Source organism: Frieseomelitta varia, unplaced genomic scaffold (assembly GCF_011392965.1).
Source record: "Frieseomelitta varia isolate USP_RPSP 00005682 unplaced genomic scaffold, Fvar_1.2 scaffold_333, whole genome shotgun sequence".
Taxonomy (NCBI): Eukaryota; Metazoa; Arthropoda; class Insecta; order Hymenoptera; family Apidae; genus Frieseomelitta; species Frieseomelitta varia.
In genome coordinates, this window is record NW_025110072.1 from 150,774 (window position 1) to 175,149 (window position 24,376).

At 40.5% G+C, this 24,376-nt stretch overlaps 3 protein-coding genes across 6 annotated transcripts in view; 2 read left to right on the forward strand and 1 right to left on the reverse strand.

Moving 5' to 3' along the window:
* LOC122530237 overlaps positions 1 to 12,369 on the reverse strand; it is a 126,468-nt gene extending 114,099 nt beyond the window's left edge. The window contains exons 1-2 of one of the 2 annotated variants that reach the window (XM_043657031.1): positions 12,263 to 12,369; positions 12,082 to 12,182 (exon numbers count right to left, since the gene is read on the reverse strand). In XM_043657031.1, coding sequence (XP_043512966.1) covers positions 12,082 to 12,124 — 43 coding nt within the window. In that variant the 5' untranslated portion in view covers positions 12,125 to 12,182; positions 12,263 to 12,369. Of the gene's footprint in view, positions 1 to 12,081 lie in introns of both variants that reach the window. The other variant, XM_043657032.1, reaches the window with a different exon arrangement.
* Positions 1 to 20,080, forward strand: part of LOC122530238 (atrophin-1-like) — a 119,030-nt gene extending 98,950 nt beyond the window's left edge. The window contains exons 7-10 of one of the 3 annotated variants that reach the window (XR_006306935.1): positions 9,151 to 9,300; positions 12,930 to 13,072; positions 13,161 to 15,224; positions 15,393 to 20,080. Coding sequence is in view for 1 of the 3 variants with exons in the window: in XM_043657033.1 (XP_043512968.1) it covers positions 9,151 to 9,300; positions 12,930 to 13,072; positions 13,161 to 15,146 (2,279 nt within the window). In the remaining 2 variants the exon portion in view is untranslated. Of the gene's footprint in view, positions 1 to 9,150; positions 9,301 to 12,929; positions 13,073 to 13,160 lie in introns of all 3 variants that reach the window. The other 2 variants (XR_006306936.1, XM_043657033.1) reach the window with 2 other exon arrangements.
* Positions 20,081 to 22,131: 2,051 nt separating this feature from the next.
* Positions 22,132 to 24,043, forward strand: LOC122530241 (26S proteasome non-ATPase regulatory subunit 6). Its single transcript, XM_043657040.1, has 5 exons — positions 22,132 to 22,363; positions 22,731 to 23,082; positions 23,150 to 23,478; positions 23,594 to 23,762; positions 23,834 to 24,043. The coding sequence occupies exons 1-5, from the start codon at positions 22,219 to 22,221 to the stop codon at positions 24,006 to 24,008; spliced, it is 1,170 nt and encodes a 389-aa protein (XP_043512975.1). The 5' UTR covers positions 22,132 to 22,218; the 3' UTR covers positions 24,009 to 24,043.
* The last annotated feature ends 333 nt before the right edge of the window (positions 24,044 to 24,376 follow it).

Here is a 24,376-nt window from a genome sequence, read left to right on the forward strand (position 1 = left end):
GCGCGATCCTTCGCTACGCGCGAGAATAACGAACGCGTGGGCCGCGGCGAGACAGCCGAGGCTGCCGAAAAGTCTCGCGCCGCGAGGTGTTTGTGTTAACTAGCTGCAGCGAACTGCCGCGGTCGTCGTGGGCTGCTGCTACGCCACCGTCGTCGTGTCTACACACACGGCCCTGGCGATAAACGACGAAGCTGACGGCCGTTAATTGTCGTTTCGCGCGCGTCTCTTTCTCAACCAGCGGAGTACAACGCACACACACACACACGTCGCGCACAGCAGAAGACGCGCGGGGTCGTCTCCCCGTGTCTGCCGCGTTCGATCGATCGAGGTACGTTCATCGAGCTGGCTCGCGACACGCTCAATCGATCTGGCACCGGTCTCGATCGTTGCAGATCTCCCGACGACCGAGAATAAGTAGCCTGCTGTCTCTCCCGGTGCGACCTTTCTCCCTCGTCTCGTCGCTCAATGGAAAAAGAACCGACCCCGAACCGCTTTTGTTCCTCTCGTTCTTCGCGCCCCGGACGTTTCACCACCGAAATTTAAACGCTCGTTCCGGGCTACTGGAGGAAAGTGATACGCTAAGCGACATATCACGACACTGAGAACGTAAGGAGCTGTTGAAAATCGACTCTTCCTCGTCGTTTGCCAAGGCAAGAGATGTCATTCGACAATCGTACGTCGAAAATCCAATTGAACGCGAGTACATTCCGGGGTACATTCAATTACTCGTTAATTTCGTTCGTTCTTTTTCAAAGCGACGAAAAGGAAACGAGAAATGAGAAAAAACGAAGACGAGAAGAAAAGGGCGTGAAAATGGTGATGCAATTTGAAAAAGTTCATCGTCGAAATGACGTTTCGAAAATTGTCGAAACTCTCTCTCTCTTAAAAAGTGTGGGAAACGATATATGGTAGGTTAGCACGAGAGAGCTCGGTTCTTTTCCCGGAATTGGTGCAAGACACGACGATCGGGTGGGAGCGTTGTTTGCACGTAGAAAAGTTTAGTCGACGGAAAACGACGGGACGACAGGATGACAAGGCGAGAAAGGATGGTCGTGGGGTAGAATCGCGCATCCCCGACGGGGAAAGAGAGCCGGCTGGTCGGTGACCCAATTCGTCGTGCGGCGGGCTTTTTCCAACGGCGCGAAAGTTGAACGTGACCGGGGGAAACTTTTCGTGGTCGTGGCAATCGAGCCGTCGCGCCTCTCTCATCCGAGAAGGAGACGACGGCGGCGCGTTCCTTCACCCTCGCGCCTCCTCGGACTTCACCATCCGGTCGCAATCACAACTACCCTCCGCGATTCCACTCGTTTCAACTTTGCCGCGGCCGTCCTCCAACCGCTGACCCCGTGTGAAATCCAACATTTTTATCGTCGTCGCCGTTATGCCTCGATGTATGTCTCCTTCGTCGCCGTTCGAAAGTACAACGTTCAAACGAAGAGAATCACGTGTAACTTCTCTTTTTTTTTTTTTTTTTTCGCAAAGTCGCGAGACAAGAGTCTCTGGTCTTGTAATTAAGAGGGTTAACAACAGGGAGAAGAGCCAAGTGCGAGTTATCAAGCTGGGAGTCTGCTCGATCGATAACGATGACCGATTTCAGTCTTCGCGGTTTCGGTCGGTGTTATAAAGTAGAAAGTAAGTCTGGACTTTGACGTTCGTTAACTTGAAAACTGGAGTTCCAACTTCCGCTCTCTTGCTCGAGATTACGTCCTACATCCTTCGGTCGTCCGACGTACTTGGGAATACTCGAACCAAGTTTTCGTCGGGCGAAACTTTTTCCTCGAGGAACTGTCTCGGGGGAGGAAAAAATGGAAGAAAAAAAGAAAGAAAGAAAGATCGCGACATTCTTGCATCGTGTCTAAACACAAAAAACGCTAATCATTACGCAGTGACGCGTAACATTGTATCGTATCAATCGCACGTACATTTGGCTATTTGTAACGCAATCTCAAACGTGTTTCCTCCTTTTCTTCGTTTTCTCCTTTTACATTCTTTTGTTAACAAAAGTAGACGTCCGATATTTCCATACATCGACGACGACCGGAATCCTGCGCGTGCTTGAGTTTGCGGAAAAATTTGACGAACTCGCGCAATTTCTCTCGGCGAGCATCGAGCGCGAAAATATATCGGTGCAGCACGGGAAAGAAAAACGAAAGAGACGAAAGGAAGAAGTATTCAGCGTCGAAGAGTATCGTAGCAGTGACCTGCGAAAAGATTGGGGAAGCCGGCTAAATGCGTGAGCGGGACAGGGATGCAAGCTTGACGGTTGTCGATGTTGGTGGAAGTGGGAAAGGAGGTGGCGGAGGTTAGGGTTGGTAGTGGTGGGAACTATAATGAGTGGCGGCTGTGTCGGGCGAAGGGAAGAGGACGAGGATGAGGGCGGTGTGCTCGAGGGTGTGGGTAAGAGCGAGGGTGAAACGGAGCGAGAATGAGCCAGGGGAGCATGAGGGTGAAAGATAGATAGATAGCTAGAGAGAGAGAGAGAGAGAGAGAGAGAGAGAAAGCAAAAGAGAGAAACAGACACAGACAGGGAGAGAGAGAGAGAGAGAGAGAGAGAAAGAGACGGAGAAGAGCTGGGATTGGAAAGGGGGTAGGCAAGGAGGGATGGAGAGAACGAGGGGGAGGGGGGGATGAAGAGGAGGTAAAGAGGGAAAGAGGAAAAGAGAGGGAGGGGTGGATAGGGTGAAACGAGATGGGCGAAGGGTACAGGTGGTGAAGGAGGGTTGGCCGGTGAGTGTGGGAAAGCGTGTAGCCCCTGCCTCCTCCCTTTTCCACCCACCGGCCACCCTTCTGCCAGCTTGCTGCTCGGTCCAAAGGGGTGGCAGGAGGGGCCAGAGGGGCAGGAAAAAGGGAACTAGAGCTGGCCGAGGGGGGCGGGGGGAAGCAGGAAAGGGGTTGTCGCACGCCTATCCGCTCGATAGCAGCTTTCAGTCCGTGCACGTTTACTACCCCCTAGAATTTTGTGCCCTATCTTTTCGAGACTCTCTCCCCGGTCAAAAAGATTCGTTTCTATTCTTCTCTTCGACCCGGTATTCACCTTCGTCCGGTGAAACATTCACGAGATTTCGCCCGTGGCGCCGGCGACCGAAACAACAAACCCCCGGCGCTCGATGGATAATTTCGCCGACAGGGTGAATCAACCGAGGCGAACCGATCTATCGTCCCTTCTATCTAGTTCGCTGGATCAACTTGGAAGTTGGAATGTTCCATCGAACGATTTTTTTTTTTTTTTTTTATGCATCCGCGGAAAGAACGCGGAAAGAAAATATATAGACGAGGAAGTTTTCCTCCGTTGGTATCGTGCCTCGAGCATTTTTTTTTCTTTTTTATTGGGGGGAGGAGGGGGGGGGGCGAAATCTTCGGAAAGCGACGAGGCTACGGAATTCTTGCGAAGATGTCATTAAACCGCGTCTACGGTTATACGTGCTTGTTCGCAAATTGTGGCAGTTGGATGGGTCTGGATACTGAAAGATGAAAAAGAGAGCATCGCGCGGTACACTCGACGCTTTTCCTAGGTCTCCGTGAACGGGTCTTCGTCCTGGAAAACCCTGAAAATTGATTTTCCAGGCGCGGTCTCCCGCGGTACCCACGCACAGTACTCTCTCTCTCTCTCTCTCTCTCTCTCTCTCTTTCTCTCTCTGTCTCTCTCCCCCTTTCTCTCGGTTGCATCGATTTTCACCTGACTCTCCTCGCACCCCCTACAGCGAACTCGAACCAGCCGTTCATTCAGAATCGGAAGGAAAAGAACGAAAAATCTGGGTCAACGAAATTTCGAGAATTTCGAACAGATAGTAGGACGAGAGTCGACGCTCCTCGCCGACGAGACAGCTCGATATTTCGCTCGATCGATCCATCGTTTCTTACCTGTTTCTCGAAACGAGACGAGAGCTCGGGTACACTGAATTTACCAGAGGCGTGTAAAACGATACGCGAGGCGCGTTAATTCCCCACGTTCGTTTCGATCGGGATCGAAAGTGAACACGACCGGGAATAACGGATAACTCGGGGGAGGGGTGCATGGAAAACACGAGCAACTCTCTCGGTGAAAGGAACGCAATGCGAAGGAGGAGATCCTGTTGCTCCCTTGAACGTTTCCGAAAGTCGGGAAAACGAGTTAAGTCGGTCAAACGGGAGAAAACCGAAACTTTTTCGACTTTGAAAGTTTCGAGGGCCGAGATAAATTTACGGACGCCCACGGAAATCGGTAAACCGAAGTTTGCTCCCGTTTTAAGATTACACACGGCGAATTCTTTTCCTCCGTTCTCTCCCTTCGTTCCCTCTTCCCCCCCTCCTCGGCGAATTAAATAAGAATCGCGTGCATAGATTCGAGCACGACATCGTTTAGGATATTCGATGCAATCGCGAATAAAGTATATCCGATACGCAGAGAGAAACGCGGAACGAAAGAGAGGAGGGCAAGAAAAGGAGAAAAGAAAAAAGAAAAAAATGAAAAATTCGAAAGAATGATAATGTCGGTTAAGGCGAGTTTGAGCTAGGGCAAAGAAGGGTAAGATAAGGTAAGGCAAGGCGAGGTAACGAGCGACGCGGAAAGGTCGAGCGAAGTCAAGTTGGGTTAGGTTAGCGGTGTGAACGAAGGGGGAAGGGTCGCATTTCGCTTCGATAAAGTTTGTTCGATCGGTCGTTAGTCCGTGTTCGAAGGGACCGACGCGCTTGCCGTCGTTCCTTAACAGTCCACGTGTAACAGCCACAACGAAGAGAAAATCGCGAGCCAAGCATGAGAAAAAGAACGAGCTCGTTTCCCTCTCGTTTACATCTCTCGTCCACCTACTCACTCCTCCTCACCCCCTCGCGGTTTTCCCTGTGCGTCGAGTTTAAGAGCGAAACGAACGAATGCGCGGACTCTGCTTGACTCTGCGAGAGCATGCTGCAGCTACGAACCACGGGTTACGACTCCGGCTACAGCTACGGCCACGGCAATGGCCACGGCAGACGAGCGTTTAACTTTGTTCCGAAGTTCTCCAAGGTCGTATGCTGCGGCTGTAGGTCGGTGGTGCAAGAGGAGGCGAGACCGGGAGGACAAGAGGGAGAGAATTTCCGAGGCCGCGTCATAAATCTCTATCTCCTGGGCTGCTAGGGGTAAACGCTCGCGGGATATATACTTCGGCGACGTCTGTAATTTCGCGCCATCAGACCTTTTCTCCTCGCTTCCTCCTCTCTTTGCCCGTCTTCATTCTTCTACTCCGCTCTTTTCCCACCCGCCATTCTCTCGCGTGTACTTGTAATCTGGTTCTGGCTCTCGGAGGCTCTTGCACCGCGATTTGCATGTTGATTTCCGTGTTTGACAAGTGACGTGCAATTATCGTAATTATCGAACGAACTGTTTGCGCGAGAGTATCCGAACACTCGCCATTGGGAAAAACTCTTACGTATGTATAACACACTTTGGAATTTCATTGAGTACAATGGCTAGTCCACTAACATTTGTTGGTCAATCTGAAAATATGCATGTAGACGTTACGAGATGGTTAATATAGAGACACAACTAGAGTAAAGAAAATATAGAATTAAAGAGAAATATATTAAGTGTTAAGGCAGTGTGCATATATCATTTTCTATTAGTCTAATTAGTCTATTTATAGTATAAAGTTAGGTTAAAGTCTGGCATGCAATACTAAACGTAAGGGAAAAGTAATAAGAGAAAACTTGACAACTAAGGGAATTAAAAGGGAAAACAAAATGTAAAGAATAATGTAAGTACTGAGGTCTATTTCTAGGCCGAAAGGCTGAAGTAAAGATTCATTCATTCATGTTACGAGATGGTTGCTGTAAATTTTGAATTTTAAATTTTAAAAATTAGTATACGGCGTGAATGTGCAATCTAAATATGCGAAGATGGTGTTTCACAGAATATTGACGAAATTTAATATTGATGAAACTCTTAACTAGCACTTAGAATTAGAGATCACAGCAATTTAGAATTTTAAGCTACGTTATTTTTTAAATTTTGTATTGAATTTAATTTTATTACTAATTTTTGTATTCTAACGTAAATCACTGTAGTGATTTATACTGCTCCAGTGATATGATACTACTCGATGGTTATAAATATCTTCTAATTTCTATACATATTTTTAGACGTTTCAAACTTGACCAATATAATCATGATAGATGGATTCTCGCTACAACGTTAATGAAATGTCAAAATGTTTTACAATATACACAGAAAAGATTCCTACAAGCTTTCCTATAAACTTACTTTCGTGAGTAACTGTAATTTTATTCACAGTCTGAAATTACCTAAATTCAAGTACATTTGACAAGTTTTCAAACTGCATCATCCAGGGAAGAAAATCTTGAGCGAAAAAATATTTATATTCTCCCTCTGTTCGACTTATTTCTTTTCCGTGCAAAATTGCTGGCAATCCGATTGCACAACTGAGACATTCACCCGCTATAGAATAATCAAATAATCAAACAACCAGCAATTTATAGAATTTATTTTGTTGTTAAATTTATTACAGCGATAGAAGGGAATTTATTAGTACTGATAGCTTATAATTTGCGATTTGTAAAATTGCACGGTAATAGGGGTTCAATTGCGCAAGAGGGACCCGCAGCAGCGAGGAAGTAGAGTTTAAAAATGATACGTTGGACAAACATTAAGTAATTTCTGCTCCAACCCTGCTATCAATAATAAGAGTAAAAATAGGTATCTAAGGGCTGTCTTCCCTTCCCTCTATTTTTACCCTTCTTTTTTCCCTCCCCTCATTGTCTTGTTTTCCTTCTTTGCCTCTCTCACTTCCGTTTCTATTCTTTTCCTTCTTGCCTTCCGTTCCTTCTCTTCTATCCTTCTTCCAGTTTCATTCTCTCTCTCTCTCTCTCTTTCTCTCTGACTTCTTCTTCGCGGCGAGCACGGCAAGGAATTCGAACTATACGCAAAGTTTAGTACCCGCTAAACAAATTTCCCGCCATTGTACAGAAGAACGCGACTTATGACTGAACTTTTGAGAGGAATATAAAAAGAGCGGCGCAAGTGCCTGACCCAGACCTATTTAATCCGTTAAACGGTATGCTTTGCAACACCTGCGGCACTGCTACCCCGCCAGAAACACCGCCCTCATTAACAACCACCACCACCAACACCACCACTAACAAGCAATACTTTCAAATTATTACTATCACGTAGAACGTTAAAAATCTGTTAAGCTGTTGAGCGAAAAAAAAAAAATGCGAGGAATTACGAGAGTAACAGAAGAATAACCGAGTAGGCTGGCTCTGTTGATTTGGTTGGAAGATATAATACAGGTACAGATCAGAAGCTGATTGAAAGGGATAGAAAAGCAATGATATTACAAACATTGGTTTCTTTTTATCTCATTTTCATGCGATTAATAAACTTACAAAAGTGAGTTATTTGTTAAAAGTGAATCGATTGTTAACTTTGTATTTACGTAACAAAATTAACTCTTTGAGTTAGTCTGCATTATTTGCATAAACGTAACAAAATAATTGATTAATTTATTAGAGCTAACAAAGACAACGACATGTTGCAATACATTGAAAAGTATGTGTTTAACCTCGCTTTATAAAGTTTCTCTTACAAAATGTCATAATTTGCAACACGAGAATGAAGAGGTGAAATTTTGTAACAGCTATTTTTTTTTATATATGTAGCACACATTCTTGACATTTCTGATAACGAAATATCTTTTACAACTATTTAATAAATATCCATTTTCTACATAAAGGAAATTAAAAAATATCCAACGAAAATAATATTCGTCCCTTGCTTTCTACAATCCTTTCTGTTTATCAATATTATATATGTTTTATGTAAGAAATTTTCCCATAAAATTAACAACTTTAGTAAACAACTTTTCTCTGAAAGCTACTCGTTTCCATAATGGTTTATCGCCCCTCTTGGGCGACCTGTTTGAATTGTATCACTTTCGAAAATTATCTTGTTATTAAACCGAGATCAACGCCTCTTCAATCGATATTTCGTACTCAGATCGTACACGAACGTCACGAACGTGTATTACTGTTCTTTCCCGCCGCACAACATCCTCCAGTTTCTCGTCGTCGAAACTTTCGCGCGAGATGATTTCGTTTGTTTGTGAAATTCGTCGCACGGTCGAATAAATCGTTCAATTAAGACCCCAGGAAGCGAACGAACAATTTAACCTTGCACACTGTACCGCCGCGTATCGCGCGAAGCTACTTCTTTTTTTTTTTTTTTTCTTTCGTTTCGTTTCGCGTCACCAGGCAATTTATCGTCTCGAGTTTACGGAACCCAAAGTATGAACTTCCAGACAGTTCTCGTCGACAATGTTTGACCCAGACCCATTGAAATTCACCCCTCCTCGGCGCCGAACCGCGTGAATGTCGGTCGAACTTAACAACGAAGGTACTCCGGCGCATTTCCCGCGAATTGCGAAATCCTCTGAAACAATGTTTCTTAACCTGCGGCCTATCCTCTTCATTGTCTTGGGCACGTTTTGCTCGAAGTGAAATAAAAAATAACAATTTGAAATGGTGAATTATTTCAATGGATTTATTACTTATTATTTATTATTTTGAAGATAATCGTGGAAAAAGTAGCTCTGCTTAATGTGGGATTCAAACAAATCATTACGAAATAGTTTCTTGTTTAAATTAATCTTTCGAATGCTTAAAACTACCATGTAAAAATTTATACTCAATATATTTTAATGTTTAATCCTCGTTGAACCTTTAATATATAAGTTAACTATTTTAAATATCTTTGACTCTTTATGCGATACGCGAATTAAATACTCAAAGAGTCAATTCGATTATTCAAATAATGTGACATAAGATAGTCAAAGAATGTGTGTCGACATACAAGGATCAAAATTGAAAAACTTTTACTTGAATAGAAATTTATTCAAATACAAAATCGAAAGTAAGGAAAAAGTGTTGTTGAAATAATGCGAAGAAAAGTCATCTTTATGTTCAAACAAACTATCACATAGTTGTTTCAATCTAATTTGAACGTCATCATTCAAATCATCATTTTTTTGAAATATATTACTTGAACAATGTCCAAATTCGGCAGGAAGTATCTCTCCGGGGCAACGAAAAATTACTTAAAGATCTCTGAAGTCGGATCCCCGTCTGAATGGTCGGCCTCTGGCCATTTTTTCAACCACTGAACCAACTTTCTTTTTTCAGGGAAGTGTTTGCACTTGAGTGGACTGACACCCGAACCACTGACGGCGGATGACGACTACAAGCTCCTGCGCTTCGGTATCGGTTTCACGAATATGGTAGCTCGCGCCACTAAAGGCAGCGCTGATCTAACGAGGAAAGAAATCAAAGAAGGTCAGTATACTGTGACAAAGGTAAGCGATCTTGCCCGGTGAACCCGTTGATCGCTTTCTATACGCGTGTGTGTTAGAAATCGTAAGGGGGTAGAGTCTCGGGATCTTTTCGATTCGAAGGTTCTGGGATAAGTGAGAGAGCAGTTAAACCAAGAAGTCCGTTACCCTCTCCATTCCGCAGCCACATTCTCTATTTATTTCCCTCATTTTCCAAAACATTTGCTAGTATTTCCCAAGTTTACTGGGAATCCAACCGGTTACAAACCATGGAAATGTAAATAGCGACAGGTCACCTACCTTCGAACAATCTCAAAATATGTATACACAGTATATACACGGCATATACACAACTTAAGGACACAACTATACTACTAATGATGATGATAATAATAATGCGTAAAATAATTTTTATTTTCCCTAACTTTGACAGTCGTGAGTTCGTTCCCTTTTCAAAGACGTTTTCATGTCATACAGCAGCTGAGAAAATAATGATACATTTATTCTTGAAAATTGTAAAAAACTCAAACGACTCTAAAATCACATGGAAAAAAAATTTTTATGTTTCCATGTATCATAATCTTGAAGATTGAAATTCCCTCTTTTTAACGATGTCTTAAAACATTGCTGTACGACTTCTGTACATCATTGAACATATCGATATTTTTTTTTCATACTTCTGAAGCCATAATGGAAGAAACGTTTCTTTTTTTCTGTTGATTCTTTATCTGATGTCATAAATGCTTCGGTTTTAATGTTTACTTGTAATAGCTGGCACTTTATAAAATTTTTAGATTTTGGAGTATGACTGAAAACACGTATACTTTCAAATATCTTTGCAGGACAAATTTTCATCTATTATCAATTTTTTTTTAACTTATACTAATCATTTATACTAATTAACTTTTATTTCAATCTAGAATATTTTTAACCACAGACTTTTGACTCTGTAATTGAAAAATTAATACGATAAAAAATATGGTATATTAATTAAGATTTTATTTGCAATTTTAGTAAATTTGTATTATCGAATTCCGTTTTTTAATGTTGAAAAGCAATTTTAAAGATTTGATATATTTTTTTACAGCTCGAAAACAATATAATATTACTTTACTTTCGTTTGTTTGATTTTTAAATAATTAAATAATTAGCTTTTTTATTTTTTAATTAACTAACTTTTTAATAATCTAATAATAGTAATAATAACTCAAAATATTTATTTCTTACGAAATGTTGAAAATACGTATTTTTGATATCCAATATACTAAAAATATTGAAAATCACATAGATAAACAGATCGTTTATTTCTCAGAAAAATGAATTCTACCACGAATTCTCGTTTCATCAACTTCAACCAAAAAAAAAAAAAAGAGAAAAGTTTCACATATTTTTAAGAAAATTTTCGACACGACACTCTGAAATAACAATTTATCCATAATTGATAATAATAATAATTCCGTCATATTTCAAAAATTTCCGGACAATGACAGAAAAAATACGATTGAGTTCGAATTGTGTCCCAGTGACGTACGCCAATAAGATCAAAGAATTAAAATAATATTCAATTCCGTCGACCTTTCACAACATCGATTACAGATTAAAAATACAAAGTGCAAAAGTGCACTGGACGTGCATACACTACGTAAATATACGTATATATAAAACATCCGAAATGGAGCATTCAACGCGTGAAGTAAATCTCTCCGTTTGGACTCCGTTTCTTCAGTCGTATTTATAAAACATAAATCTGCATAAATATTCGCGATCTAATTGTACACGCGCGGCAATAACAGGCTTGCAAATAGGCCTCGCTGTGCGCGCAGCAAATGGAAAACCTCGATGTTAGGCACATGAATGACGTGTATTTGAATTTAACGCGTGCAAAAATTTTGAACGTGTCCGTACACATATGGCCGACAAAAACTAGTCCGTTATAGACCGGGACGTATACATTTGAACGTGGTTCGTTCGTGCCAGCCAGATCGAGTATAATACACACGCACACAATGTAGCTTCGACGCACATTGTGTACACGCAACTTGTAGTGATTTTTTGTAAACGATAAGACAGCGTCGGCCGAATCAAATCACAACGTACGAAATTCCGGATCGAAGATGCACACAATGAGAATTCGTATCACGATTTATTTACTTGCCTCGCCGCTTATCGGAGTCGTTAAATTTATTCTCATTCAAGACGAGATATATGTACATACGTATGTATACGCGAGTATACTGTATCATTTGAGACTCTGTCGAAGCTTTTGCAAAAACTGAAGTGATCATTATTAATTCTGACTGTAACTCGTCAACGATTGTTGTGTTTTCTTCCGCTCGAAAGCGTACGATGAAATGTACGCTTATCGTAGCTAACAAGGCGGTTCTTATTCTTTCGTTTTCGTCCCTTCCACGTGGAAAACAAACATTCATTAATCCGCGCAAAAACCAACGTTCGTTAACCCCCTGTTTTCCTCGAGGAATCAACAATCGGTAACTTTTTCAGAATTTAACGCCCTTTGTGAACGACGAAAGAGATTCGTACACCTCGAAATGAAATCACGAATTTATTTTCTACGAACGAGACGATTCAAAGAGAGATTTTAACCTCGATGGGCGAAAAATCGAATGAAAATTCAAACGGAACGAGCGAGCTCGATGGTAGAACCTCGGCGAAATGAAACGAAACGTTAATTCGAAACGATATTAACAGATAATAGGGGACACGTTAAGCGGACAAAAATGTAAGCAACGTAAAACGTTGTATCGATAAACGTTCGTTTACTTACCGCCTGTGGATGCCTGCCAGTGACGAGAAATCTCACGTGCCATGGGAGCTCCGATTCACGATTTGCCGATATCACGATCACCAAACTGTTTCACTTGCACGCTAGTGGCGATTGTCGTTTATTTTGGTACATTAAACAAAATTAATGACGATCACGATGAAAAATTTCCCGATCGACTTACGCTTTTAGCCGGTTCCCTCCGTGATCGTGGCCGCGAGAAGACTGGCTGCACGCGGCATCAGTGTTGCCAACCAAACCCATTGAAATTCTCTCGTCCATGAGACGAACACTTCTCGAACGATTTACGGATCGAAAAGAGAATCTAAGATGGAACCATCATGGGCCATTTGAAGACCAAGCAGCCTTACGCGTAAATATACTAATATTACGGAAACCTGCGACAAAACGAAGATTTATTTAAAAACAAAAAACGTATTATTTAAAAAATATTAAATAAAAGTAATAAAAACGTATTATTTAAAAACAAAAAAATAAAAATATTAAAACAATAGATATAAGTCAGATACAAAAGGAATTTTTTATCCGCATTGAGATACAAATATTTCAATTTCTTCGAACCTCTTGAAGAAAATTGTGAGGAATAAGTGGGGAGAACAGCAGGGGTCAAATTCCTTACTACAATAAAAATTGATTACTACAGCAAATGAACAACGTATTAAACCATTAATCTCACTTTTACTTCTATTTGTTTAATTGACGCGATGAAACTAGCTATACTAACGAACCTTTCGATCAATGTACATAGGCGTATATGTATTTTGTCGTCGAACGATCAAGGATTCATTTACCATTTTCTATTATTAAAAGCCCGTATCTTCTTTTCACAGGTAGCCACATTCTGTTGGAGAAATTACGGAAATATAAACCGAAGATCGCTGTGTTTAACGGTAAACTCATATACGAGGTATTCTCTGGGAAGAAGGAGTTTGGATTCGGTAGACAACCTAACTTGGTAGAGGGCACAAATACGGTAAGAGAGGGCAGATTTCGAACTTCTTTCGAAAGGAACATCCGAATGAAAATCTCGGTTAATAACGAGCGAACGTGTTTGATTTCAGTACATGTGGGTGATGCCATCGAGTAGCGCGAGATGCGCGCAACTACCGCGGGCGGCGGACAAAGTGCCATACTACGCGGCGCTGAAGAAGTTTCGCGATTACTTGAACGGCACGATCTCTCACCTGGATGAATCCGACATAGTGTTCGCGGACTCGAAGCTGAAGAAGAAGGAACAAGAGGCGATCGAGGATAAAAAGCCAGCGTTCTGCGAGGAGCTTACGAACGAGGGAGAAAGCAGAATCACCGAGGCGAATGGAACCGGCATGAAACAAGACTCCAACTCTCAAATACCCGGCAAGAAGAAAAGAGGCAGGCCAAAGAAGATAAAGAACCCGGAAGATCAACCGCCGCCCGATCCCGAGAAGTTAGACGCGAACGGGGAAGTGATAAAGAAACGGCGAGGACGGCCGAAAAAGATACATCAGCAGCAAAAGCAACAGGAACGGGAGATGAGGGAACAGCAGCAGCAACATCAGCAACAGCATCAGGGTATGGGTCATCTCGGGGACGGTTACGGTACCGTGGTACCCAACTGCTTCTCACCACCGAAGACATTTGCGCATATGGCTCCCTATCCACAACCGATGAACGATTCTGGATTTTACGGGCAAGGTATCAACGACAGCCCGTATAGTATAAATGCAAAACAAAGCCCGGTACACTTGCAACACTACAGCCAAAGCCCGAAATCCATGTCGCTCTCGTTTACTCATTCCGATCTATCCTCGGAGATCAACACCGCGATTTCTTCAGAGAACAACCTGGAACCATCGCCGTTGACATCCCCGAGCGTCGAGCATCCGGATTTCGAACCACCTACCAGTATCTCGCAGCAAAATATGAACAACGATCATCGCCAGTACAATCCAGCTGGGAACGGCGAGAATCCGGGTCATCACGGTAGCCCGGGTACGCCGTCCCATCAGAGCTACACCAGCTACATGGGTTATCACGACCAAACCTCCGACCCCCACAATCCCCATCCCCACCAGACTACGCCGACACCGTTGAGCCAAACTACCGACGACCATTCGCATCACTCTCATCCGACTCCCCCGCATACGCATCCGCATACGCCGACACACGCCTCGATGTCACCTCACCACCATCCGCACGAGCAGTACGCCATGAAGAGAAACGCCGGACAGGACGTGGCCTCGAAAAGTCTCAGCGACTTGGAATCTCTAGTCGATCAGATACCGAGCATAGCCGACGGCGGTAGCCAACGTCTGCAACACGCGCATCCCGGGATGACCGACGACGGATCTCTTGCGGAAAAAATGGAAGCGCATCATCAGTCTTATTTGTCGGGATTCTCTGGTATGCCTAACGCCGGCATGTCCAATTACAGCCCTCCCTTGGCGCCCACCGGTGCGATCTATCCATCTTCGTTACACCATTCTCCCAACGACGGTTACGGCTCTCTTTACGGCATGAACGGACGCCAGCATCAGGACTCCCAGCAGCAGCAGCAACAGCAGCAGCAGCAGCAGCAACAGCAACAGCAGCAACAGCAGCATCAACAGCAACAGCAACAGCAACAGCATAGTAAATCGTACACAGTTGAAAATCTAGCGTCTAGCAATTACACGCCAAGCATGAGCCACGGACACCCTGGTAACTCGTATCCGAATATTATTCCTGGACCTCATTATCCCGTACCAATGGGATCGACGAACGGGTATCTTTTTGGTGGCCTTGAATCAAGCTTGATGCAACGCACCTACGGGATGAGCGGTATGAGCGGCATGGGGGGAATGCATCCATCCCTCGGTCACATGGCGAATCCTTATTCCTACAATGGTTCGTACTCTAGTTCCTTCGACGCCTATCCGGCCCCGCCAGCAGGGATTCACGCGCCCAGCGCTAATTATCCCGGCGGTTACGCGAGCGTTGGTAGCGCGACGCCAGGTACTTCTACGCCACCGTCTTACCTTCCATCCCATCACAGACCGTCAGTCGACCTCGCTTACGACGGTGTATGATAATCGATGTAAAGCTATTATTCGACGTACATACGCGCACGCTCACACACAGACACACACACATGCACGCACGCACACGTACACACGCGCACCCACACGCACACGCGCACACATGCATACCAATCATACACCAATCATACACGTACACTTTAAAGCACTCACGTTTGGACTTGGCTATGCGCGCATGCTTGCGCGCGCGCGTCAACACGAGACACGACTCACATACAGAGGGACACACGAACACAGACAGACAAACAGACAGACAAACAAACAAACAAACAGGCAAACAAGCAGACGATTCGAGCGCTACGTTTATCTTTTCTACGTATTTTTACACGTTTAGGATCCGCCGGAACGATCGTCTCTTTCTGGCGCGACTTGCTACTGCGATTTGCGCGCGCGCGCGCGCGCATTTTCTTCCTCCTCCTCCTCCTCCTTTCACCGGAGATCTTCTCCAGCTTCTTCACGCTTTCCTCACCCTTCCTTTTCACCTTTCATCGCGCGTTTTCGTATTCACTCGAAACTCCTCCCCTCCCGAGTTTTCCCTCTTTTTCTTTTTCCTTTTCTTTTCTTGTCTGGCTCGATCAACGATTACGCCACGGGAGTAGCAACGCGGAGGCGCGCGGTACGAAACCACGAGAAGGTGGGAAAAAGAAAGGGAAAAAGGCTGGTTCTCGCACGCGCTATGCAATCTGGCTATCGTATTATGTAAATGCGTTAAATAGGGTTTGGAAAGTGGCGTGTTCGTCGAGATTGCTATTTGTCTCTTTTTTTTTTTTTTTCGCAGTGATCGCGCATCGATCGTCGATAATGGGAAAAGTTGAATGTTGAAGTTTCGCTTTTTTCCATCGTTATTTTTTCTAACGTTATACCTGTTACACTTTCGTTATTGTTGAAGGATATTCCGCTGTTTCGCTTCACTGGCAAGCATGTGCGATCTGTTGCTGTTTCAACGAATCGGTATACATTTTTCTTCGAACGTCGCTTGTTAGAGCTATATCGCAAAAATCCAGCGTGTCAAGATGTATCCGTATATTGTTGTTTCTGTTTCTTTCGTTGAAAAGGGTATGCAATAGTTTGTACACGTTTTACATCACGTTATTAATTGTAATCGATACGTCCACGAGCAAGATTCGCTAATCGTCAAGCGATGGCGTTCAACCTTTATGTTGGAGCATTTTTTCACGAGCCAACGGACGAGATATATCCGAATTAGTGGAATGTGTATACACGTTCGCGTTGGAACATTGACCGGTGGTAATCGTGGCGATGCGCTAATCGCGAAAGAATGTAATTCGCGGATTCATCGGTCGCACACGCCGTGTAGAGAGTACGTCTTTCGATGGTATTCCTAATAAAAGAAAAAGAAAGAAAAGAAAAAAAATCTGGAAATATTTTCTGTTCGTGGTGTAACATATGCGATATCGTAGATGTACGATACGTATACAGGTATGTATCATGCGTGCGTTTACAAGTGTATGACAACGTTACATCAAAGCAATAGCCGCATACACGCGTGTGCACATGATTAATTGCAAAACTGTATATGTTTAATGCGAATCTAGTCAATTCGATTCGTTGAATCGTGGCGGTTTATCGCAATCGACCGAGTAATTTCGCACGTGGATTAAGTGGGAAAAAAGAAAACTGACCGATCGATAGAGGTACATGAATTTCGCGCGATTTCCCTTCCGCTCTCCGTACGGACGGAGAAGAGGCTCGACTGAATCGTGATTGAAAGTTGACCGATTGCTACGACGAAACTCCGACACTGCTCCGATCGAATTTCTTCGCGATGTTCATTGTATTTTTGCGCAGCGCAGAGCTCAACGTTGTTGTTTCTCCTGCTTCATTTTGTTACGGATTGCGATTCAGAAGAGATTCGTCGCTACCAGTACGGAAATGCGTGACCAATTCCATTTGATATGATCCTATCCGATGGACGAGAAACGATTCGTAAACCACTACGTATACAGATACGCTTGGCATAATAAACGCTCGCAATCAACGATCTTCATTTACAATTTGTTAAAGCTCCTCGATGTAACGAACGTCTATTTCCTTTTTTCTCTAATGGAGTGCACTAATTGTTACGATTGAAGGTCACAAGTGAAAAACACGATAAGTCACATTTCTTTCATAGAAGAAATTCAAATAGTTCAGAGTACTTAGGTTGTTGACCAATTGAAAGTATTTCTCCGTTTGGTTCTGGGATTATGTATTTTCATCATCCTCTTGAAAACCTGAAAGAATTTAGCGATGTTAGTTACACAGTATTAATCAAATTAAGTTAAATTAACGTTTCATTGATTTATGGCTTACCTTTCAAAACTATCAAATTAATCCTTCAATCTTTTGTATTACAATTACTTCTCTCGACACAAAAATAGATTTATCATATCTTTTCCGTGTGATCTTCAATTGAGCCGCTCATTTGCCACATCGATCAACTCCACAAAATAAAAATTGATATAAAGCATGAATATATTCTTTTTCAAAGTTTCCTTTAAAATTTATAAACAAACATTGTAGCCGTAGTTTTGATTTGACGATATGTATACAAAATACATACTGAAGTCGTATGTTGTCTTTAATTACATTGGCTTCTGAAACGAATCATTTATTATTCCATGGTCATTTAATGTGTCTAATTATTAAGGAAATTTATTTTAAATATAAAAGATTAAGTATCGATCACGTGCTTTGGCACTGAAATTTAAAAACATGTGGAGTTAATCAATTTGCCCTGTGAATGGCTCAATTATCATTTCGGTCGTATCTTTAATTAAATTTTCTATTTATTTTCTTTTTTTTTCTGCAACTAATTTGGAGAGAAAAATAGAAATGTAAATGTCGTGAAAAAAAAAAGTCACACGACCTCTCTGTCTGTACGCGTTGATCGAACCGCGAGAAGTGTTGAGCAATAAAAAAAAAAAAAAAAAAAAAAGAAGAAAGAAAGAAAGAAAAACAGATACGAAACGGGAGAGAGATTTGTCGCGAAAAAGAAGAACTCTCGATAGTCGATTCGGTAGGCATCCTCGCTTTCGTACCTCGCACTCGCTACAGCCATAGCCATAACCGTTCTCGTTACAATTTGTTTATCGGTATACTGCATATCGGTTAAACGATACGTTGACTATCGGCGTCGCTGTGAAATATCATACGTTACCGTGATTTTTATAGTTATCGCGTTATGTTGTCTATCGTTAATTGTAACAATTCATCGCTGCGTTTCGAGCCAATCGAGGATTACAGTGTTTATCGATACACGATCACGAACAGTCGATGTAGATGTATGCCATAACCGACATCCTCTTTTGTCGCTGATCAAACGCTGTGTAAAATTGCGCATTTGGCATGATTATATGCAAAGAAATAAATATATGCACGTGTACGTGTACGCGGCATCGTACATAATCAGGAGGTAAAGAAAGAAGGAAAGAAAGAAAGGAAGAAAAAAAGAATGAGAGAGAGAGAGAGAGAGAGAGAGACGTATATGTATGTATTCGCGTGTACGCGTTCGCGTGCCTATACTTATAGAATACACATACAAAGTATAAATATTATATATTGACTATCTACGATAAGCGAGAAACATTTATCGAGTAATCACATAGGATGTGTTGAAAACATTTAAAATGATGCACAGGGTATAGATGAGAAAATCGTTGATATAATAACTGATGTCTATATAATGAATGTTTCTTTTGTTCTATCGGCCTCAAGGACACAAAACGCGTACGATTGACAATTAATCTATGGTAGATGTTTTTCAGAATCCATTCCGATTCAAAGGGGACGGTTCTAGTATAAGTGTCGTCGGTGTTAATCGTTCGTCGATAATGAAACGAAACGAAGGAGGAAAGAAAGGAAAAAAAAAAGAGAAAAAAAAAAAAAGAAAGAAAGAAACAGGAGGAAGCAGGGAAACGGAAATGAACGTTATACCGTGCCGAACGGAACGAACCATCGCTACAAATTAATCGATACCTTTCGATTAATCGAATCAATCGATTGTAAATTGATCGCTAAGAATTAAGTATTAAGTATAAATATATTATACAGATTTAAGTGGTTTCGCTGTTGATCGTATCGAAATAATAATAATATTATTATTAATAATAACTATGATAACAACAACAACAACAACAACAACAACAAAATAATAATGATAATTAATAATTAATAACAATAATAATTAATAATAATAAAACGAGAAAAAAGAAAGAAGATCGAGAGAAAAAAAGAGAGGAAAAGAAAAAAAAGAAATTTTCGAGCGTAAGCGAGTAAGAGAGCTTGGGCCAAAACCGGCCTCCGACATATTTTTTAATCGCTTGGAACCCTCTATTATTCTAACATTTAAACTTAACTGGTGTGAATGTCCAACCGACCGATCGATCGATCGATCGACCGATCCGTCGATTCGTGGCCGAAAACAGTAATCGACCGCTCGCTCGCTCGCTTTCACCTTAACCACAACTTCTCTGTCATGATTCTCATTATCAGCATCGTATCGATCGCTCGGATTATCGAGATGTGTTCTATATTGACCAACAATGTACTTGCCGAGTATTTATAGCTGTTCGTACAACGCGAGAAAGAGGGGCGACTCCAATCGTTCTCTGCAATTTTTATTTCGTTTCCCCTCTCTTTCTCTGTATCTCGCCGTTTTCTTCCTTTCTTTTAGGCCACTTGTTAGATCGACGATTTCCCGCTTTCAAATTGATTCTCGCGGTAATTCTTCATTGGGACTACATAAGGCCGTTTCTTCGTACCTCTTCCTTTATCTTTTGCGCTTATCTTTCTTTTTTTTTCTTTTCTTTCTTTTTCTCTTTCGCATCCGTTTCGTCCTTTTTTTTTCTTCTTTTGATCATTGGATCGGGATGACACGAAAAATCAAAGTTGAAAATCATTTCACTCGAGTCCCCTACACGTGCAAAGAAAAAAAAAAAAAAAAAGAAAGAAACGTGTGGTACTTACATATAATTTTCAAGCAAAACGGAAGAAAAGGAATGAATGAGGAAAGAAAGAGTCGAAAGCCCAGAAAGGACAAGAAGTGAAGAAAAAGAAAGATTCGATCGTTCGTTCGATCGATGAGCAACAGTAAAATCAATTCGACATGAATGTTCTATTCTTTTTTTTTCTTTTTTCTTTTTCTCAATTTCACTTGCGAGTTCAAGCTCCTTTTGATCAAACGAAAGATTTTCTTCAATGATCGTTGGTAATGATAAAATAGCATGGTCAGAAATTCAAATCGGTCGTGTTTTCGTGTGTAGGATCGTTTCGCACGGAGAAATGTTCGATCGGACAAAGTAGCGAATAATCTTACGCCACGCATGTTTGAACAGTTTGAGCAATGGCGAATGCACTGCAAAAATGAAAGGCGCTCATTTAGGATTAAAAATACGCTCGCTGTTTTTTCTCGCTTCGACTTACACAAATTCGTAACATCCTTGCTCTGGTTGCTCGTTTGTTCGTTCTTTCGTTCACTCGGCGGGCACACGACAATTCGGACTGCTTCTGATATTCGTTCGAAGGAACAAATCGGCGTACGCTTAACGATCACGAACGTGTAGCATAGCTGAGTCCATAATTCTAAATGTATGTGTGTTGCGTTTATCCAAGTTCACCACGGAGAAGTCGTAAATTAAACTATACTTGAAGGGTGCATCGGTTACCCAACCGGGATTTATTATTTTTCACCGACGGTGCACACGATGCGTTTCACGATTGTTGATTCTTCGATCGAATGTGCGATCGTCTCTGTGTTACGAATAAACGACACGTTTTTTCTTCAAAACGAGGAATACTCTTTAGAATACATGTCTACTTCTTCTTCTTCTTCTTCTTCTTCTTCTTCTTCTTCTTCTTCTTCGCCATTCAGCATACTCACTTTCGAAGAAATAGAACGTCGTATGTATTCAATTATCGATATCGAACGTTACGATTTACGGACTTTATTGTCAAATTTGCAACACCGATCCCCTATTGGCTGTACGAATGTGTATGTATTACCGCTTACATGCATGTAAACACATGCATGCATAGATACATGTAAAACTTAAAGAGTGATTCCAGTTCTTGTACAGAGAGAAATATCTGGGAGTATCTATATCAGTTCAGAATTTAACCGCAATTAAAGGAAGAAATGCAGATTTCGAAAATTTGTTCCATTTGGTTTCTAATCATTGAAACGTAATGCTCCGATCGCCAAGGTCTCGCAAGTCTGCAATTTTTACTGAGATATGAAACTTGGAAATAAAATATTCGTGATATAAAAGCCGCGTGTTTGCTACCGTCATAAAGCTTTCTAGGCAAACGTGTAAAATTGTTATTTCGTGTTCTCTCGACTCTGTTTCGATTGCTTTGACCGGCTTTACGTACAGAATGTAATTTATGATGATTTCAGATCCTTCTAGCGAGAGGAAATCTTTAACAGTCATATATTTCAATCAGTTTCGTTGTTACTGTCCAAACGTAATTGTAACGATATGTATCGGAAGAATGATCAGTGTCGTGCAAAACCACCACTGGAGAGAAAGAAATACCGAAGTCGCCAGTATGTGTTGAATTGTGTGATATATGAATGAATGAAGCCGCATTATGCAATCCTTCTTGTAAATTTTAAATATAACGAATCCTGTGAAAACATTTTTCTCTTTTGGACTCAATTTATCTGAGTCATTGGCAGTTTGTGTCAAAAAATAAATTGATTCGTTAAAAGAAAAATCGTTCTGTGTTTATTATTTTCAAGAGTTTGTATACCTTGAAAGCCTAAATGAGATTTGATAGAAAATATACGAATCTTTTGTTCAATTGAAATTTTCGCCGTACTTTAAAAATAAAATTACTAGATTTATTTAGAAATGTGACAAAATCATAAAATAGGTGTATCATAGGCGAGAAATAATCAAAGCAAAAGAAATCATCCCGCCACCTACCGAGTGGTTGCAGAAATATGCACGTGTAACATTTCCACGTTTCGTCTAGATATTATTTAGCTCGTGCTTCACGAAACACAAAGTGTATCGAATAATTGTGTTCACCAGTGTTGTAATTATAATTTCAATTTATAATGCCGTTGGAAAATTTAGAAGAAGAGGGTTTAGAGAAGAATCCCAACTTGGAGTTGGCACAAACTAAATTCTTGTTGAGTCTACCAGAACATAAGGATGATCCATTTTTAAAGAACAAACTACTAGATGCCATTAAAGCAGAAAGTGAGATAGCACTTTTCTTTCTTAAATTTATAATTTCGATTTACCTATGCAACAGGAAATTTTGTTTATAATGAATTAAATATTCGACATCAGAATTGAAATTGATACTTTATACAAGATAAAACTAAGAAAATTATCATGACACTTGACATAACCTTACTGTCAACGATTTTGTTCCTTTTTTGTAAAATATTGACTTTTTATTTATGGATATTCTTTTTCGTTGTTGCTCAGTAGCAAGCTTGAAAAAATGTATAATGTAATTATACATTTATGTATAATATGTATGATATAATATAATAAAAATTATACATTAAAAATAAAGAAACAGAGTATTTCAATAGATGTACAATAAACTTCTTTTTAGATATGGCTCCATTCTATGAGGAAGTTTGTAAAGACCTAAGTTGGTCTGTCGATGAGGCCCTTTTAGCTGCTATGAAAGCAAAGAATATGGAACAGTTAAAAAAATTAGATGATGCAATTGAGGATGCCGAGAAGAACTTAGGTGAAATGGAAGTCAGAGAAGCCAATCTTAAAAAATCAGAACATTTATGTAGAATAGGTGATAAGGAAGGTGCAATTTCTGCATTCAAAAAAACTTATGATAAAACTGTATCATTAGGACACAGATTAGATATTGTGTTTCATAATATTAGGATTGGATTATTTTATCTAGATCATGATCATGTTACTAGAAATATAGAAAAAGCTAAAAGGTATGTGAAAAGAAGATACTTGGATGCAACATAAATATGCAATATAAATATTACTATTTTGTTTCAGTTTGATAGAGGAGGGTGGTGATTGGGACAGACGAAATCGTTTGAAAGTATATCAAGGAACATACTGCATAGCAGTACGCGATTTTAAAGAAGCTGCGACTTTCTTTCTAGATACAATCAGCACATTTACTAGCTATGAACTTATGGATTATAATACATTTGTAAGATACACTGTGTATTTAAGCATGATAAGTTTACCTAGAAATGAACTCAGAGATAAGATTATCAAAGGTTCAGAAATTTTGGAAGTACTTCACAGTAATCCAGATGTCAAAGATTACTTATTTTCTCTATACAATTGCCAGTATGCTGATTTCTTTAAAAATTTAGGTACAAAAAACATTCATTGTAATACTAAAACTAAAGTAATACATTATATATTTCTTGTCATTATATATATAATGGTTTATATAAATATCTTGTCATTATATAAATATGGTTTCAGCACACGTTGAAGGTTTATTGCGCAGAGATTATTTGATTTTTCCACATTATCGATATTATGTTAGAGAGATGCGCATTCTCGCGTACACGCAACTTTTAGAATCTTATAGATCTCTAACACTTCAATACATGGCCGAAGCATTTGGTGTTACTGTAGAATACATCGATCAGTAAGTTTGATAGCAATATCTTTTTTTGTTAGTACTGTATATTCAATTACTATTTTAACTATTCTTTGCAGAGAATTGTCGCGTTTTATTGCTGCAGGAAGATTGCATTGTAAAGTTGATCGTGTTGGTGGAGTAGTTGAAACTAATAGACCAGATAGTAAAAATTGGCAATATCAAGCTATGGTCAAACAAGGAGATTTACTGCTTAATAGGGTTCAAAAGTTATCGCGTGTTATTAATATTTAATTATACAAAGAATAAATGGAAATATTAAATTTTAAGATCTACTTATTGTCTGATGTGTTCTTAAGTTGGAAATTCTTTTTATTACCCTCGATCGTAATTTTGTATCAGAAACTTAATATAATTAACAACTTTTACGATAAAAATATACATGTGATCCCTGGCAAATCTTGGTTCTGAATTATCCTATCTTTTTAACTTTTAAGCTCGTCTGTGATTATACTAAGCAAAATGTTTAATTGTATCTCCAGATTCTAAAACACAAGATTAGTATCTAAAATTATATTTATACTAGTATCTACTAGTATAAATATAATTAGATTATATTTATTAGTATAAATTTATTATTATTTACAAGTAAAACTTCTATT

What these genes read in the sequence shown, in the direction of transcription:
- LOC122530241 (XM_043657040.1), top strand. Translation starts at nt 22,219, where the DNA reads ATGCCGTTGGAAAATTTAGAAGAAGAGGGTTTAGAGAAGAATCCCAAC. An exon ending in AGATGCCATTAAAGCAGAAA is followed by an intron (nt 22,364 to 22,730) that starts GTGAGATAGCAC and finishes ACTTCTTTTTAG; the next exon opens with ATATGGCTCCATTCTATGAG. An exon ending in TGATTTCTTTAAAAATTTAG is followed by an intron (nt 23,479 to 23,593) that starts GTACAAAAAACA and finishes ATATGGTTTCAG; the next exon opens with CACACGTTGAAGGTTTATTG.